The 19,484-nt window shown below is 45.3% G+C and overlaps 1 protein-coding gene across 1 annotated transcript in view; it reads right to left on the bottom strand.

Moving 5' to 3' along the window:
* LOC309553103 (uncharacterized protein) overlaps nucleotides 1–19,484 on the bottom strand; it is a gene marked incomplete at both ends in the record, with an annotated part of 128,987 nt that overhangs the window by 90,478 nt on the left and 19,025 nt on the right. The window contains 2 exons of the mRNA XM_082254000.1: nucleotides 9,344–9,639; nucleotides 11,012–11,159. Of these exons, the coding sequence (XP_082110126.1) occupies nucleotides 9,344–9,639; nucleotides 11,012–11,159 (444 nt within the window). The remainder of the gene's footprint in view (nucleotides 1–9,343; nucleotides 9,640–11,011; nucleotides 11,160–19,484) is intronic.

Genomic DNA, 19,484 nt, shown 5'->3' with positions numbered 1-19,484 from the left:
TACAGCTCATATGCCCTAGTGCTGGTTGGACAATGACCAGGAGATTCTGACCAATAGGAATGGGCTGAACACCCTCCTGTTCGGTACGCAGCAGAACTTCCGAACAGGGGAAATGTTCTAACCCAAATGGCAAACTTCATTGAAGTCTATGGGATTTGAACAGGACAAATTAAAGTGCTAAATTTGAAGGCTTATATGCAGTATGGGGGTCTGGGTACTGCCCTGGGGGACAGGTATCAAAAATCATTTAAAAAAATAAAAGCAATAGTTTTTTCAGGAGCAGAGATTTAAATTATGCTTAAAGTAAAACAATAAAAATGAAAATGTCCATTAAATATAGTGCTGGGGGTCCCCCTTAATGTCCCTGTAAAGTGGTGCATCTGTAGCATGTATACAACATGCTACAGCAAAAATTAAATTTCTAAAGAAAAAAAAAAAACCCCTACCCATTCACCAAAAAAGTGTCAAAAACTAAAAACCAAAAGAAACAGAATGGGGTGGTGCCACCGGGTGATGTAGCCGGTTGGCCTCTCCCCTTGCCTATACTGTCAAAGCACAGAGTGGGCAGACAGCGGGAGGCCTCCCAGGAGGCGAGAGCGTTTTCATTTTTTTTTTTTTTTTTGGGTGGATGGGTTTCGCCCATCCCTACTGACCAATATGGTGTAATCATTTATGCTGGAGCAAACTATCTGACCTATCTCCAATAATGCTCTCTCTGAGGATCATGGGAAATGACTTCAGCCCCTCATAGCAGAATGTCTCCATTCCAATATCTAGATATCTTTCCTAAAATAATAAAGGCATCAGTAGACCTCCATCACTGCAGATCATGTCCATATGTGAGCTGCAGAGGTCCCTGTGTAAAAATGTAATCTTTCAGCCTCTATACTGATTCCAATTGGTGGATGTAGGCGGGGCTTCTTCTTGCTCAGATCACGCAGTGTGCAGTGGCGGGGCTCATCCTGAATATACACAGTAACCCTGGTGTCACGGGTCTTTGGGGTTCTAGAACTTCTCATATCATAGTGAGCACAGCACAACCCAATCTGAGGAAATGCTTCATCTCCCTTTATTGTAAAGAAATCACTTACAATTATCAGAGTTGCTCTGATTTTAAATTATGAAATAAAAGTTATGCAGATAACATTTCTTCTCAATGGGTTGGCCAGATAACCTTCTGATGAACCCACCATCTCCACATTTATACAAATTTAGCAAACCAAAAGTCTCTGAGAATTGGCTATGAAAAGAAAGTTTGTTTGAGCTTCAGGGTAATTAAGGTTTTTTCTGAAGACTTCTTCTATAGTCCAAGTTTTGTACAATGTTTCCTTGAAGACAATAATGGAAACAAAATGAGAAGATTACACACAAGAAACATTTAACGGGCAAACATTCTGGGACTGTGTTCTAAAGAAAGTTAATCAGGGAAAAAAAAGCGACTTTATATGTTTCCATATTTTCATAAGACACAACAGTTTCTACTTTTGGGACACTTTTGGAAAAGACTATAAAAGGTTAAATCATTTTTCAAAGTATGTACAGTATATATAAGACGACATACTATCTAAAAGGACTCAGTCATGATAAGAAGAATATTACCATGTCTATGTTTTATTGTAATCCTTATAATAAGAAGTGTGTTTCATAATCTATGTTTTCTGAAGTAAGATGGAAATGGTGCAAGATGTATCTAAAGATTTTGAAGAAGTAATAATTAATACATTAATATGGATCACTGGATAAAACAATACTTCTTTAGCCAGTGTTACTGTACATGATTAAGATGACAATACACTAAAGATTACTATCACAAATAATGCCACACACCCCAAGAATATAACTATATACCCTTAAGCAAAATACCATTAAATTAATCTAGGGATAAAAAATATTTTATATGCTATATGATTGAATCAAATGAATCCAATTTTATTCCCAGGAGACCTAATAAATAGGGATGATCGAACGGTTCGGGTCGACCATCGGTTTGACCCGAACATTGGCTGTTCTAGGTTCGGCCGAATTCCGAACTTTTTCAGCAAAAAGTTCGGAATTCGGCAACCAGAACCGACCAAAATGCAATGGTACAGGAAATGGGCTTTAAAAGCCCGCGATTGGACCAGAACCATCAGTAAAAGCCAATTGAGGGTACAGGAGAATGCTAGGAATGTGATTGGAGTGACTAGGGGGTCCAGAGGCCAATCGTTAGTGAATACGCCCCCCAGTATATAAGATAGCCCCCGCCAAATTCCTAGCATTGTAATACAGGGACGTTGAAGAGAGTGGAAGCAGTTCTGTGACTTCTGCTTCAAAGTGTCATTTAGCAATCTTTAGTGTGAGGAAAGGGATATCTAGTGTAGTTAGGGTGCTATTTTCCACTATAGTTAGTTTTAATAATCTAGTTTCTGTAGGGAAAGTGTTAAGTGTAAAGGGACCGTAGTATAGTGTAGGGTTAACTGACTCTGACTGCTATGGCAGGGTGACAAAACCCTTCCATATCAGGGTGACCGCTATAGAGAAAAGATCATTTCTCTTAGGTCACTTTTAGAACACCGATATGGCTTCTCGCCTGTCAGCCTGCTTTTTGCTGCAGGCGTTTATAGGGCTTTTTTGAGGAGATGTTTGGAGTCAGGCATGACATCTGAACTTCTGTGTAGGGGTATATATACATACACCCATATCTGTATATATACACATACACATATATAGGTGTGAAAGGAGCAGAACACTATACTTGCGCTAATGAAATAATGAACACCAATATGTCTCCGCTCCTATCACACCTATATGTGTGTATGTGTATATATACAGACATGGGTGTGTGTATACATACCCCCTACACAGAAGTTCAGATGTTTTGCCTGCCTCCAAAGACCCCAAAAAAATGCCCAAAAAAAACGCCAGCTGCAAAAACACACCTGGGCGTTTTTGTAGCTGGCGTTTTTTGGGGCATTTTTTTGGGGTCTTTGGAGGCAGGCAAAACATCTGAATTTCTGTATAGGGGTATATATACACACACACTTATATGTATTTATACACATACACATATATAGGTGTGATAGGAGCGGAGCCATATTGGTGTTCATTATTTCATTAGCGCAAGCACAGTGTTCTGCTACTTTCACACCTATATATGTGTATATATGCAGACATGGGTTTATCTATATATACCCCTACACAGAAGTTCAGATGTTTTGCCTGCCTCCAAAGTCCCCCAAAAAATGCCCAAATAAACGCTTGCTACAAAACCAGCAAGGTATGAAAATAGCGGAGCCATATCCCTGTTCTATATTGATTCTAATACAAACAATCTTTTTTTTTCTGGTTCTGGACATGCTACAGAGCTGAAACTTCACAGGTACACTTTTTAGACCCCCCAGACACTAAATCCAAAGAATATTTATTTTTTTTTTTTTATTTATTATTTTTTTTTTTTCAATAATTGGCTCTCTATCAAAAATGACAATTTTTAAGAACTTTTTTTTTTTATTAATAGTCCCTGGGGCATGACCCAGAACCCTAGGCACTTTTTAGGGGCATTTATTGGGTTTTAGGGCTTCAAAATGGTGTTTTTTGATTACCGAAGTTTGGGTCCCATTGATTTCAAAGGGGTTCTGAAATCCGGGCCGAACTTTCGGGAAGTTCGGATGTTCTGGCCGAACCGAACTTTTGAAAAGTTCGATCATCCCTACTAATAAATGGATTTCTAGTCTGGTGCCATCTGGTGGACAAGTTAACCCATTGGCTGTGAAAACATTTAGTTAATCAGTAGTTTTACTTACAATCAGAGGTAAGTAAATATTCCAAACTATACCTTCTGGGCAGATCCCAAATTAATAGGATTTTTGGGAATAAAATTTAAAATTCAGAGAGAAAAGGGGGCTTCATATTCATCTTTATCACATCCACCATAGCCATCATCATCATCTTCATTAGTACTTTTTCATAAAGCTCACTCTCTCGGTCTTAGATTCTCAATTTACCTTTTTGAAGTTCCTACCGGATGTGGCCCCTATCTTAGCTTCAAAAACTTCCTGGGTATAATATAATGTTATCCTTACTTTGAAAATTCCATCTTACTTCTGAAAGAAATTCATATATGCGTGTGTGTATATATATATCTCCTCTTTGTACTAAATTTTAATATATTCAATTAATGGTATTATAACACCTGGGGATTCGGTAATTCATTCTTAGCTGTATAAACACAGCCTGTAGATAGACTCGACCTCTTCGTTCTGCTGCAGAGGAAGCAAAGGTGACCTCTGAAAAATGTGGACCTAGTTGTTTGCTAGGTTAGTTAGATTAGTGGTACTCTGGTATGATACCTACGGGTGGACAGTAAATTATCGAAATTCATCTAGTTCCCAGACATATTTATATTTTAGCCATATAAGCTGAAAAGTGTTACTGGCCTCCTGTAAAAAAAGAGGTCCAGTACTGCTGGTAAGCAGGCATTTTTTACATCTAAGGTGTCGGTGTCTCTGGTGGTCAGTTGCACACGGTGACAGATGTAGGTTGCATGATATTCTGACTGGGAACCATATGTGACAAAGTGTCTTCGAGCTCAATTCTCACTTTCTGTCACAACACTCATTGGGAATTTTTATTCATGTGATAGTCTTTGGCCTTTATATGTATAATTTGTATGTTTATATTTTAACCACTTGCTTACCGCTCACAGTAATTCTACTGCGGCAGGTCGGCTCCCCTGGGTCCAGCGACGTAGACTTAGACACAGCGGGAGTCGGGCCGGAGGAGGAGAGGCTGCTATTGCCGCCTCCCTTCCCCGATCGTCAGGGAAAAGTGTGAGAAGACCCGCCTGCTTATGTAAACAAAGCAGGTGGATCTTCTCAGTGACAGACAGGGAGAGATCACAGGATTCAGTATAGCTGAACCTGCGATCTCTGTATGTGTCACAGAACCCCCACATGTCAGTAAGCATGAGGCATACATTTAACCCTTTTTATCACCCATAGGGTTAACCCCTTCCCTGCTAGTGTCATTATTACAGTAACAGTGCATATTTATAGCACTGATTACTGTAGTAATGTCACTGGTCCCGCCAAAAGTGTCAAAAATGTGAGTTTGGGGTCCTATCTGTCCGCCGCAACGTCGCAGTCCAGCAAAAATCGCAGTTTGCCGCCATTACTAGTAAAAAAAAACAATAAAAATGACATAAATTTTTCCCGTAGTTAGTAAACAATAACTTTTGCGCAAACCAATCAAAATACGCTTATTGCGATTTTTTTTTTACCAAAAATATGTAGCATAAAACAAATTGGCCTAAAATGTTAAAAAATTTAGATTTTTACATTTTTTTTTGGAATGTTATATAGCAGAATGTGAAAAATATTGTTTTCTTTTTCAAAATTGTGGCTGTTTTTTTGTTTATAGTGCAAAAATTAAAAATCGTACAGGTGATCAAATACCACCAAAAGAAAGCTCTATTTGTGGGGAAAAAAAGGATATAAATTTTGTTTGGATACAGCGTCGTACGACTGCTCAATTGTCCATTAAAATAACGCAGTGCCGAATTGCAAATTAGGGCCTGGTCAGGAAGGGGGTCAAATCTTCCGGTCTTAAAGTGGTTAATTATCCAGCATGTTTAATCATCATTGCTAGCGCAACTCTGTTTTTTTATAACAGAGCCATGTGGCCAACGTGCTTGCTCTAGCTTGATGCTTGTATGTGTGCCTGTGCAGGAAGCACGGCCACATCTCCCAGGGGAGGGGACAGAGACAGGGGGGGTGGGTTGCTGAGTTTGTATACACCCCCTCTGAACTTTCAAACATTACTGGGAGCTACAGGAAAGATGAACTGCACATGCTAGAAATACAAATGGAAAGAATGGATGATTTGGGATGATGGTAATATGTGCTAGTTATTTAACCCACCCCATACTTCTCCTTTAAATTGTATCGATTATAACGTATTTGTGATGATTTTGCATTTAATATGTCTGTATTTATTAAGTTTACATTTTTTTCTAAATAGACACACTATTGGCTCCTGAAGAAGCGACCATGTCACGAAACATGTAGAGTTAACCACACTGGTGTAAGAAAATCCAAGCACCTGGAGAGACTTGAAGCACGTAGCTTACATCTTGACAAGCCTCCTGGTGTGCGGAATACGAGCATTACACCACGTTTGTATTATATAGTGCTTAGTAGTGCTTTAACGGTGTTATAAATATATATATATATATATATATAAATATACATACATATACACACACATACACACACACACAGTATATATAGTCATTCTAATGGATATTTTGTATGGGTTTTTTTATTTTTGTCTGAAAGTAAAATATGCATTTTTTAAGGAGCTGATTGGTGTATGTTCCCTTGAAGACCATCCTCTTGATTTCTCTAAATTATGCACAATTTTGGGACGTGGCACTGATTAAGATTGTGATTGCTCATGGTACCACACAGTGGGCACTCTACCTATATAGATATCGATTGTAGCCCTTAGTAACCAATCATATTACAGCTCTCATGTCCTAGTTCTGGTTTGGTCAGTGACTGGGAGATTCTGACCAACATGGTGTAATAATTTCTGCTGGAGCGGAGTACCTGACCTATCTCCTGTAATACTCTCTCGGAGGATCATGGGAAATTACTTCAGCCCCATCATAGCAGAATGACTCAATTCCAATATCTCGATTTTTTTGCTTTCCTGAAATAATGAAGGCATCAGAAGACATCCATCGTTTCAGGTCATGTCCATCTGTGATATGCAGAGGTCCCTGTGTAGAAGTGTCACCCTCCAGCCCCTCCCCCTATCAGCCTCTATACTGATCTCCATTGGTGGATGTGGGTGGGGCTTCTTCTGGCTCAGATCACGCAGTGTGCAGTGGCGGGGCTCATCCTGAATATACACAGTAACCCTGGTGTCACGGGTCTTTGGGGTTCTAAAAATTCTCATATCATAGTGAGCACAGCACAACCCAATCTGAGGAAATGCTTCATCTCCATTTATTATAAAGAAATCACTTCCAATACAATACGATTCCTTACAATCACTTCTAGACATGATTGGGACATAAAAAAATCTGAAAAATGATTGACAGAACTGATCACATGACTCCAGTGATAGAAATAGAACATGACCAATAGAAACATGAACATTCCTAATCAGGTCCTCTGGTGGACAGCAGACAGCAGGATGACTATAACAGATGATAGATGTCTCTGGGGTTATCATAGGGGAAATCTGATGTGGATTGTCATCTCTTCTGCCAAGCACAATCCAGACCCTGATCTGCAGATCTATTTCTGCATTCTTTACTATGAAATAAAGATTTCCCCGAGACTCCTTTAGACATGGTCAATACTAGTTCTATCACCTTCTTAGTCCAGCCGTTCCCCTATAACACTAAGGCCCCATTCACCCTTATGCAACTTCAAAATCGTGCAATTTCCATTGCGACTTTACTGTGCCACATGATGGGGCATTGATGTGACTTTAAATTGATTTTGATGCAACTTTAGAGGAGTGTGACTTGTGCAGAACAGAAAAATGTGTTAGGTTTCTTTATTTTCTAATGTGAATTCTGTGTGAAAAATAGCTGGTTGGTAAGGAGCGGGCCGGGAAGCTGGCCGCGGCGTCCTTAACAACTGATAATTTATCAGCGGGGTTTCCCCACTAACATCAACATGGGGACAAGGTGCTTTGGGGCAGAGGGGCAGAGCCTGGTATGGTGCAGGAAGGGAGGGGCCACTTGGTCTTCCCCCTCCTTTCCTGACCTGCCTGAGTGCTCGGATAAGGGTCTGGTATGGATGTTGGGGGGACCCGATATGTTTTTTTTTAAAAATCATTTTGGCGTGTGGTGCCTCTTAAAACCCATACCAGATCCGAAGGGCCTGGAATGCTTGGGGGGGGGGGGGGGCCCAAGCTGTTTTTTTTTTTTTTTTTTGTTACAGCTGGCATTCTTTTTTTTTCATTCAGCTGTAGGGAAACCCGCTGACAGCTGATGAGTCATCAGTTGTTAAGGACACGGTGGCTGACTTCCAAGCCGGTCCTTAACAACCAGCTATTCTTCACACAGAATTTGAATTCCAATCATTCTGAAAATCTGAAAATCTGTAAGTCTTTAGAAGATAAGGAAACCTAAGTACATTTTCCATTCTGCACCGGCTGCACTCACCCAAAGTTGCATCAAAATCGCATCCATATGATGCAGGTTTGACTTCCATACAACCTTTTAGGGTTTACATTGAGATCTATGGACCTCAAGTGCACTAATGAAATAATTAACACCAATCAAGTCACATAAATGTTGGACCAAAGTAGTGCAGGAACTACTTTGAAGTCGCTGTCACTTGAAGTCTCACAGATATAAAAGGTACTCATAGGGAAAAAACTTTGGCGTCTAAAGTCGCATGACAAGTCACAGAAGCGTGAATGGGGCCAAAATCCTCATCACTTCCTATCACTATATGATCAAAGAACATTTCTCTAAATAAATGGAGACTTTAGGAGAAAACATTCAGAGAAAGAAATTGAAGAAAATCTCAGGAAAGCAATGAGGAGGAGAATGTCGGGGTTCTTCTCTGATTTAAAGCTGAACTCCGGGCAGATAGAAGAGAGAAATGAAGGCAGCTCTGTATACATGAATACAGCCCGGAGTTCAGCTTTAACAGGAAGTGAGAAGACCTTATTATTCCTCATATATCTTCCAGATATTTCCCAGAATTCTCTCCTGTATGAAGGAGACGTGTATTTCCAGGACTGAAAACTGCCGACATTGATAGAAACAGGAAAATGAGGAATAAAATACCCGTCACTGATTCTTATTACCATGAAGGTGAACTGACTCTGTAATACAAATCATAATAGAAAACATATACACAAATATGATTCATGTCAGTGAAAGACGCCATCATATCTGTCATTTTATCTTTACTATCACTTTATATGTTCTTACATTACACACAGCAAGGGAACAAGCATTTTCAGAAGGAGGCCTGCAACGGCAGCCCTCAGGCCTCTCCCAGGAGACACCACTTCCTCCAATCATTGGCTGATCAATAAACCGATCCCACCACCCGTACCTGTGATGTCACCAGACTATGGGCGGAGTTCTCACATCTCCCACCCCCCCCCCCCACATATCTTTATACAACCTCCCCCTACATATAACCCAGCATGGAGGGGCTCAGTGAAGGTGGTGGTGAAGGTGTGGAGGTGTCGGATCGGGTCACACATATCATAAAAGGAGATCCGCCCGGCCTCATAATCCAGATATATCATTACTCTGTTACTGGAGAGATTGGTGGGTAAGGGGGTCACTTTACTGTAATGTATCACCGAATACTTATTATTATACCTGTGCAATCCCCAGGACTTCTTATTACATCCAATCTCTGACTGCACCCCTTTCCTGTCTATACTGGGGTAACACATCCCGACTCTCCACCAATCTGACCCCCCGACATCCACATCCCAGTAATGTCTCCCTGAGCAGAAACTCTGACTGCTCATCATCTGAGGATGCCACTGAAATCTCTCTGGTGTTTCTGGGTGATTCTGGTCTATATCCGACCAGGATACAGTTTTCCTGTCATCTGATATCTGTAGAATATTATGAGCTGTGTTTCCATCCAGTAATATGTCTGCAGCTCCCTGTATATAGAGGTATACATTTATCGCGGTTATTATATCAGATAAACCTGTGTGTAAGACCCCCGCCAAACCCAGACCCCCTCCATCATGGAGGAGTTCCTCATGTCTCTCTCTGTCCTCATTATCTCCATCCTCAGTATCACACAAGTCACCTGTATCTGATTCCTGTAAAGACAGTCAGTGGATCCGTCATGTTACACAGCTCCTCAATGTCCACCATCTTCCTGGACAGCTCCTCCTTCTTTATTTCCAGATCCCGGATGGAGATGGAGATCCGCTCTGCCCGCCCGGAGATCTCCCTCAGGGCTCTCTTCTCCAGGTCTTCCAGACGTCTCCTGAGATCTCTAAACAGGGCAGTGACTCTCTCGGTGTCACCAGCTGCTTCTTCTTCTACTTTCCTCCTGTGTTCCTGCAGACTCTGGACTCTTTCCTCCGTCTCCTCTCTCTTTGTCAGAAGTTTCTGCAGAACATTCCTCAGTGTCTCCTTCTTCTCAGAAGCCTCATCCATCATATCCATCTGGTGTCCCCGATGTTCTCCAGTCACACAAAACTTACAGACACAGGTCTCATCCTCAGTGCAGTAATACTCCAGGATCTTCTTATGGACGGAGCATTTCCTGCTCTCCATGGACAAGGTGGGGTCACATAAGATGTGTTCTGGGGACTTTTTGTGGACTCTCAGGTGTTTCTCACACAGATATAGGCCTCACAGTGTAGACAGGATCTAACAGCAGGTACAGGAGAGTCCACACAGTAAGTACAGAAGACCCCAGACTCCTCTTTATATGGCTGAGCAGACAGAAAAGTCTCCACTATGTTACGCAGTGTTATGTTCCTGTGCAGTGCAGGACGATCCGCAAACTTCTTTCTGCATTCAGGACAGGAATATCTTCCAGACCCCTCCTGTGTATCCAGCACACCATCAATACAGACCCGGCAGAAGTTGTGTCCACATCTCAGGGTTACAGGATCTGTATAAATGTTCAGACAGACGGAACATTCCAGCTCAGCTCTCAGATCTGCAGACGCCATCGCTGACAGCAGAAATGAAAGTGAAAGTCTGGAGCTAGAAATACAATTGAACTCGTTACAACTCGTCTGCACAGGGCGAGGCTGAGCTCAGCTCTCTGTTGATTTGTTATTTAACCTTTTGATGTCAGAATAAGACAAGCCCCATGATTGTGTACATTTACAATGATAAAAATCTATTTAATTAATTGTGGAGTGGCATGGCATGCCTTTCTTCCAGCATATATATCCACAGACCACATCAGGGGGGCAGCATCTAGATGTAGGGTACATGGACCTTTCTTTTCCAACAGCAAGCCTGTTATACACCCAGACATGAAGAGAAGGTGGTGGAGTGTCTAACCAAGTCTTCATCCTCCTCCTCCTCCTCTGTCTCCCAGAAGCAGAAATGATTGAAGTCATCAGTAGCTGCTAAAGCTCCATGTTCTTCCTCCTCATCCACAGATACTCCTGTCATTGCCCCACCAATTGTCATGGTGGAGTCAGCTGAGCTATTTCAGCACAGTGTCAGTCACTTGCTGCAAGAGGATACACAGCAATTACCCACTTGCCGACCGGGCCATAGCCGAATGATGGTACAATGACGTCCTCCCAGAATTGTACTTCCTGTGCGCCGCCGCAAGATGACGCATTTTTCATCACGGTACATCACAGATCGCGGTAAAGGACCAATGCCATCTGCCTTTTACCATGTGATCGCTCCGTCCAATGACGGAGCGATCGGTTGTCAACAAACTGGCACATGTCCGGCTCAGTTCTCTCCTCTCCTCGTACCCTGTACACAGCGAATGGTACAGCGTGCGAGGAGAGGAGGGAGGCTGCAGCACTGCTCACCCCCTGCCACCTCCACTCCTCAATCATACCTCAGTCATGCCCATCCATGCCTCAATCATGCCTCATCCATGCTTCATCTGTGCCCACCCATGCCACCTCAGTGCTCATCCGTGCCACATCCATGTCACGTCTGTGCACATCCATGTCACGTCAGTGCACATCCATGCCACGTCAGTGCTTATCTGTGCCACGTCAGTGATCATCCATGCCACATCAGTGCTCATCCGTGCCACATCCATGCCACCTCATTGCTCATCCATGCCACATCCATTCCACCTCAGTGCTCATCCTTGCCACATCCATTTCACCTCAGTGCTCATCTGTGCCACATCCATATCATGTCAGTGCTCATCCGTGCCACATCAGTGCTCATCCATGTCACATCCATGCCACATCAGTGCTCATCCGGGCCATATCCATGTCACATCAGTGCTCATCGGGGCCACATCCATGCCACATCAGTGCTCATCCGTGCCACATCCATTCCACCTCAGTGCTCATCAGAGCCACTACAGTGCTTATCATTGCCATACAGTGCCTCAAAATTTGTAATAAGAAGTCAGGAAATGACGGTGCTCCCTGCATGTTGGGCCTTTTTATGTGGCCAGGCTGTGTAAAAGTCTCACACATGGGGTATCGCCATACTCAGGAGGCGTAGCAGAATGTATTTTGGGGTGTAATTTTTGCTATGTACATGCTATGTGTTAGAAATATCTTATAAATGGACAACTTTGTGTTAAAAGAAAATGCGTTTTCATTGTCTTTCCACATTTTCCAAAAACTTTGAAAAAATTACATGTTTAAAAGACTCATTATGCCTCCTAGATAATGTGTTGGGGGGTTTTCTTTCCAAATTGGGGTCATTTTGTGGGCATTTCCACTGTCCTGGTGCTCCAGGGCCTTCAAATTGTGATAGGTTGTCTGAAAATTATATGCGTTAGTTTTGCTCCTAGAACGCCTGGAGGCAGGGCCGGTGCTAGACTATTTTGCGCCCTAGGCAAGACCAGCTGATAACACCCCTCCCTCCCCCCCAAAAAAAAATAAAGTCAGGGAGGGATGAAAATGACAAGGGGTGGGATAGTAGCAAGCTGACAGGGGGGATTAGGATGACAGGGGGTGGGATGGTAGGAACATGAAGGGGGGATGAAAATGACAGGGGGTGAGATGGTAGAAAGCTGACAGGGGGGGATGAAAATGACAGGGGGGTGAAGGTGACAGGAGGGATGATGGTGACAGGGGGGGATGAAGGGGACATTGGGTGGGATGGTAGGAAGCTGACAGTGGGGTACAGGGGGGATGAAGATGACAGGGGGTGGGGTGGTAGAAAGCTGACAAGGGGGGGGCGAAGATTACAGGGGGTGGGATGGTAGGAAGCTGACAGTGGGGTACAGGGGGGATGAAGAAAAAAAGTATGATGACAGGAGGTAGGGTGGGATGCCAGGAACAGGAGGATGATGAGTAAGATAATGATGATGACAGGGGAACAGTAGGTGACATCACATGCTGGATGGCATACATATTGTTAGGGCTGTGAGGGTGCCCTCGGTCATGGAGTGGCATCATGGGATGCTGTCAGTGTCGGGGAGCAGGACCATCATGCAGTACCTTAAGACTCCGGCAGACTGTCTCCCTGATGATCGCTACTCCTTCTCTGGCAGGTCCTTCGCTATGGCCGTCCACCCTGGAGATCTCAGGGAGCTGCTCAGCCACGGTGGCCATTATCTGGGCTCTGTACATGGCAGGAGATCAGCAGAGCATGGGAGAAGGTGAGGAGCCGGGGGAGGGGAGCCCATGGAACCACCCAATGATCCAACAGCAGTTGGATCGAGGTTCTGACAATCTCCCAGTGCCTCCCCCTCCTCCTCCTCCACAGGACTGCATGGGACCTTGCTCCCTAAAAGGACTACTACTGTCACACAGCAAGATAGAGAACTAGTGGCCGTGGCTGCGTCCTAGGCGGCTACTTATTTCGCACAGTAGGAGCGCTGGCCCTGCCTGGAGGTGCTACTTGGATGTTGGGCCTCTTTATGTGGCTAGGCTGTGTAAAAGTCTCACACATGTGGTATAGCCATACTCAGGAGTAGTAGTAGAACGTGTTTTGGGGTGTAGTTGCAAGTATGCTGTAACATAAATGTCAGATATGGAATAGCTTTGCGTTAGCGAAATATGAAATATGAAGTGATCTGTAGAAATATGTAGTGAATTGTAGATGTAATGTCATTTTGGGTTAATTAATGTTGGGTTAATTAATGTATTTTCACACACATGTCCTGTTAGTAGCATTTGAAAGGACACAGCTGGTCTCTGGGATAGAGTTGACACCTCATTGCCAATTAAGGTCCCCCATGCAATTGAACAAAACTCGTCACCTTCCGGGAAGCTTCAAAGGAGACTGCTAGTCATTTTGGCTGTGGAAATCAGCAGGAGGCGGCCATAGGCTCCAAACAGTCTACAAGCATGGAGTGATACCATCAGATCAAAGGAATGTATTTTATCTCTCATAAAAGTTAAAATATTAGTGGCAGACAGATGAAAATAATTCCTTCTTGTGGCTCACGTATGGGGCTACGAGTACATGTAAATCTGTGTCTGTGGCATGGGTGGGGTCCTGGAGAATTGCACAAAACCGTTGTATGGCGCCTGATTGTGGCAGGCAAGCAGTGTTTGGTACTGTCGCGATCAGACTGATGCGCTGGTGTCAGAACTCTTATCCCTGGCCCAGCGGTCAGCGCCATTCTGGGCCAATTCAACTATGGTCAGTTCAGAAGACAGAACATCCTGTGGGCTGAGATGGGGGCAACCCCTTGTGGCTGAATCGTTAAGGGCTAAAGTCCAGCCCACATCAATATTCCAATAAATTGGGAATCTGAGATTTGCACATGGTTCTTCCTTGAAGCCAGTTCTGAACTGAGGAGTTCCCGCACGATTTCCGGTATGCTTCTGCCAACTAGATAAGCTTAGGTAAAGTTTATTTCTGTCTTATTCCCTTTTATTTTCATAGCAAATTGCCAATTGTGTGTCTTTTTATCTTTTGTGTATTTTTGTAACTGCTTTTGTTCTGTATATATTGTTTATGCACTGCCCACTTTCGGGATATTAAATTATAAAATTAATAAGTGACTTCTGTGTACTAAGCTCGGACTCATACCTCTAGAGAGATTGTTTGTTTGCATTTTAGTGCCTAAATCGCTTGATATACGCTACATGCCAATCTGTATGCAATTGCACTGTGTGTTGGCAGATTGCATGCAGATTGTACACCAGACGGAGATCTGCGTGTGTGTGGTGTCCCAGCAGACCAGTCTGCGGACAAACTGTTGGGTGGTGGCAGGCTATCGTTTGTGGTGTGTGGGTGTGGGGACAGTGGGAAGAGTGATTAACACAGGGGTTCTGGCTTGTAGGTTAGCTGGAGGAATCCTAGTAGTGTGTGGTAATTGCTAGACTGCTCCCCAACCCTTAGAGTGCACCAGATTGTATGTAAGATTTGTATCTGCCTGTGTGTGGTCAGCCAGCTGGATTGGAGTGGAGTCTCCCTCTAGTGGTGACCGAAGGCAGTGCAGGCTGTGAAAGTATTGCAGCCAATCTTATTACTTAGCAGGAATTTTCTTTATTCTGTTATCCCCTTATACTCCCCAGTCTCGATTCATCACGTCTCGGTTAGCTAGCCGCCGTGGGCGTGGTCGAATCGTGACAGATTGGCGGCAGCTGGCGGGATCTGCTTAGTACATTAGTGCATGGTTTATTCGTTTAACCCAGGTCCTAAAGGTAGGAAGCTTGTTAGAAGCAACTGACCTACAGAAGTTCACTCAGTGCATCGTTTTTGTTTTGTTGAAGACACCCTTGGCTATTTGCTCCCCACCCCCTCTTGTTTTTATTTTCTATCTTTTATTTTGGCAAAATGGCTGAGACGGTGATCAGCTACCTAAAGCAAAGCCGAGATGTCCTGCTGAATCTGTGTGAGACCAGAGGCATCCCGACCACACGGGGCCAGACGAAGGATCAGATGATATGCGCCCTGGCCGAGAAAGACAAGGAGGAGCAAGCCTCTGCTATGGGGTCTTCGGATGGGACTCATGACGCCCCAGATGAGCAACAGTCCTCCCCACCAGCTGATGTTGATGACGGTGATGTCCAGGAGGACCAACGAGAGGTCCAGTCATCATCCTTAGAGGCTGACTTACAACTGCTAGGCCCAGTCAGTGACTCATTACGTGTTGAGTTCATTCTGCGGCGCATGGAAGCAGCAAATAAGCATCAGCTGGAGCTAGCAAAACTTCAGCTGCAGCAGAACAGGCCTGCTGGTAACACTGAGTCCAGGGAAGAACGAATAAACAAAATTCCCCTGGACAAATTCCCAACCATGGACAAAGATGGCGATATGGACACTTTCTTACAGGGATTTGAAAGGACTTGTCATCAGTACTGCCTGCCCAAGGAGCAATGGGCCCAGTACCTCACACCAGGGCTGAGAGGCAAGGCCCTGGATGTGCTTGTAAGTCTTCCAGAGAGTCAAGGAAGGGACTATGAGGCCGTTAAGCAAGCCTTTGTTAAACGGTACCAACTCACGCCAGAGGTGTACCGCAAGCGTTTCAGGACAATGCATCGAGGTCCTAATGACAGCTATGGTGATCTTGTTTGTAGTCTGCGCACTTCTTTCCAGCAGTGGCTAAAGGGACTGTCTGTAAGCACCTTTGACGCCTTGCAGGAGCTAATGATTAAGGACCAGTTCCTACATGCGTGTCCTTTTGAGGTCCGGCAGTTTCTGCTGGACCGAGATCCCAAGATGGCGGATCAAGCAGCGGAAATAGCCGATACCTCCTGGCAGACACCAGGAGGTCCACTGCATCCAGCGGGAAAGGAGTGAAAGCAGATGTACCCTCTTCTCGGGACAGCCAGAGGACCAAGCCACTCGGACCTCCCGGAGCCAAGCCAACAGGTGTGAATACCCAGAAATGTTTTGTCTGCAACCAGATTGGTCACCTCAGCATGTCCTGTCTGGAGAGAAAGAAGGCTGCTCCCTCTACCAAGCCAACCAGCACAGAGCCTGCTGTCTTGTGTGCTTCCAGGAATGCAGGGGGGCTCTCTGATAATCTACAGCCTGTCACTGTGGGTGACAAAGTTACCACTGGCCTAAGGGACAATGGAGCGGAAGTGACATTAGTGCGCCCTGAAATGCTGAAACCTGAGGACCTCATCCCTGGTAAGACTATGACTGTAAAGGGTGTTGGGGGTGTCAACCCAGCCATAGCCACAGCATGGGTTTATCTAGACTGGGGAGCAGGAAGAGGAATGAGAGAAGTGGGGGTAACAGATGCTATTCCCTCAAATGTGTTTTTGGGCACTGACCTGGGACAGTTGGTAGCCCGTTATGAGCCAAATTCAGCCCCCCTGGAACCCGAATCTTCACCAGAAGCCCTGGATTCATGCAATGTACTGTTGGGTGACTCAGTGCACATTGGGAACTCTGGGGAGGGTCAAGGGGCTAATGACTGTGCGCAAGGCCCTAGCCCTAGTGGGTCTGGAATAGAACTTACAGACTTGATGGACTCTAAGAGTGATGGTGTAATGTATGGTGTACAATGTCATGATCTGTGCAATGCAGACTTACCCTCTGCTGCAGTGGTGACCCGCAGTGCTCACCGGTCTTCCCCAGACAGGCCACTGCCCACTGCTACAGAGGAAATGTCTGCGGCAGGGGCTGATCCAACTGGGTCGGGCCCTTGTGACACTGGCCCGGAAGGCATGAGGCCTCCTCAGATGGTCGTTCCTCTGGCACCTGTGGCCGGTGGCTCTGAGTTCCTTGAGGCTGTCAAAGCTGACAGCAGCCTGGAGGAACTCAGAGGTCTGGCTGACAGACCGCTGGCTGGGGATGACAAGGCACGAATATATTGGGAACAGGGCAGACTGTACAGAGAGGCCGTTCCCTGTGAGCCATCTGAAGACAGAGTGACAGAGCGGCAGTTGACTGTACCCCAAAAGTACCGGAAGCAACTGTTGCGAATTGCTCATGAGATTCCTCTCGCTGGGCACTTGGGGATACAAAAAACTAAGGCCCGTCTTGCTCACAGATTCTACTGGCCACATATGGGTACAGATGTTGCTAATTATTGCCGGTCCTGTGTCGCGTGTCAGCGTGTTGGCAAGACAGGAGACACAAGCAAGGCGCCTCTGAAGCCCTTACCTATTATTGAGGAGCCCTTCCAGAGGGTGACAGTAGACCTTATAGGGCCCTTGGCTATACCCAGTGGTTCAGGGAAACGTTACATACTTACCGTTGTAGATTACGCCACCAGGTACCCAGAGGCGGTGGCCCTGAGCTCTACACGGGCAGACAAAGTTGCAGACGCGCTGTTGAGCATCTTTTCCCAAGTCGGTTTTCCCCAGGAAATGCTCACAGATCACGGCACGCAGTTTATGTCTCACCTGATGGAATCTCTGTGTCAGAAGATGCAGGTGGAGCATATCATGGCCAGTCTTTACCACCCACAGACAAATGGGCTGTGTGAGAGATTCAACGGCACTTTAAAACAGATGCTTAAAGTGTTTGTGGAATCTCAGGGGAAGGACTGGGAACGGTATCTGCCCCACCTGCTCTTTGCCAATCGAGAAGTACCCCAAGCATCGACCGGATTCTCCCACTTTGAGCTTCTGCATGGTAGAAGGGTCCGCGGACCCCTTGATCTGATCCGAGAGGCCTGGGAGGGGCTCAATGTGGGTCCAGAAGTCTCCGTAGTGGACTACGTACTAAAACTACGGGAGAAAATGGACACTTTGGTGGGCTTGGTGCGGGAAAATCTTACGCAGGCCCAAACCACCCAGAAACAATGGTATGACCAGACTGCCCGGGAGAGGGTGTATGAGGTAGGCCAAAAGGTTTGGGTATTGGTTCCCTTGCTGCAGAACAAGCTGCAAGCTGCCTGGGAGGGACCATACACTGTACATGGGAAAAAGCGATGTAACCTACGTCGTATCGCTTGATGACCATGGTAAGTGTCTCAAAGTGTACCACGTGAACATGATGAAGGCGCACCATGACAGATTAGCCTGTGCTCTCCCAGTCTGTAGTCTGTTACCCGAGGGTGAGGCCGAGTCACTGGTGGATCTCCTGGCTGCTACCAAGGAATCGGACAACCTTGGGGAGTTGCAAATCAACCCCCAACTGACTGCAGGGCAACAAACTGGGCTGGCTAGAGTGCTGGAGCCCCATCAGGATACCTTCACCTCCCGGCCTGGCCTGACCAGCCTAGCCATCCACCATGTGGACACAGGGAGCCATAAGCCTGTTAGGCAGGCAGCGTATAGGGTCTCCCTTGAGGTTCAGGTAGACATTAAGAGGGATATTGATGAAATGCTAGCGCTAGGAGTGATACAGAAGTCTCAGAGTGCCTGGGCCTCCCCTGTAGTGCTAGTGCCCAAACGAGACCAGACCACCAGGTTTTGCGTAGACTATCGGAAACTGAATGCGATCACAGTTTTTGATGCCTACCCAATGCCCAGGGTTGATGAATTGTTGGACAAGCTGGCTGGTGCCCACTATCTAACAATCATGGACCTAAGCCGAGGATACTGGCAGATCCCTCTTACCGCTGAGGCTCGAGAGAGCTCTGCCTTCATCACCCCCTTTGGTCTCTTCGAATACAATGTGATGCCATTCGGTATGAAGAATGCTCCAGCCACATTCCAAACGGTTGTGAACGGTCTGCTGAAAGGGATGGAACACTGTGCGGTGGCCTATCTAGACGATATTGCGGTATTCAGTGCAACCTGGGAGGAACACTTAGAACATCTCACAAAAGTCTTGGATAAGATCACCGCAGCCGGCCTGACGATTAAGCCCATTAAATGTCAGGTCGGCATGACAAAGGTACATTATCTGGGACATGTAGTGGGGGGAGGCATGGTCCAGCCTGAAACCGGGAAGGTAGATGCCATCATCTCCTGCCCCATTCCCCAGACAAAGAAGCAGGTCATGTCCTTCCTGG

Source organism: Pelophylax lessonae (assembly GCF_965119305.1).
Source record: "Pelophylax lessonae genome assembly, chromosome: 4".
In the NCBI taxonomy this organism is placed as follows: Eukaryota; Metazoa; Chordata; class Amphibia; order Anura; family Ranidae; genus Pelophylax; species Pelophylax lessonae.
This window is presented reverse-complemented; position numbering and strand designations above follow the sequence as displayed.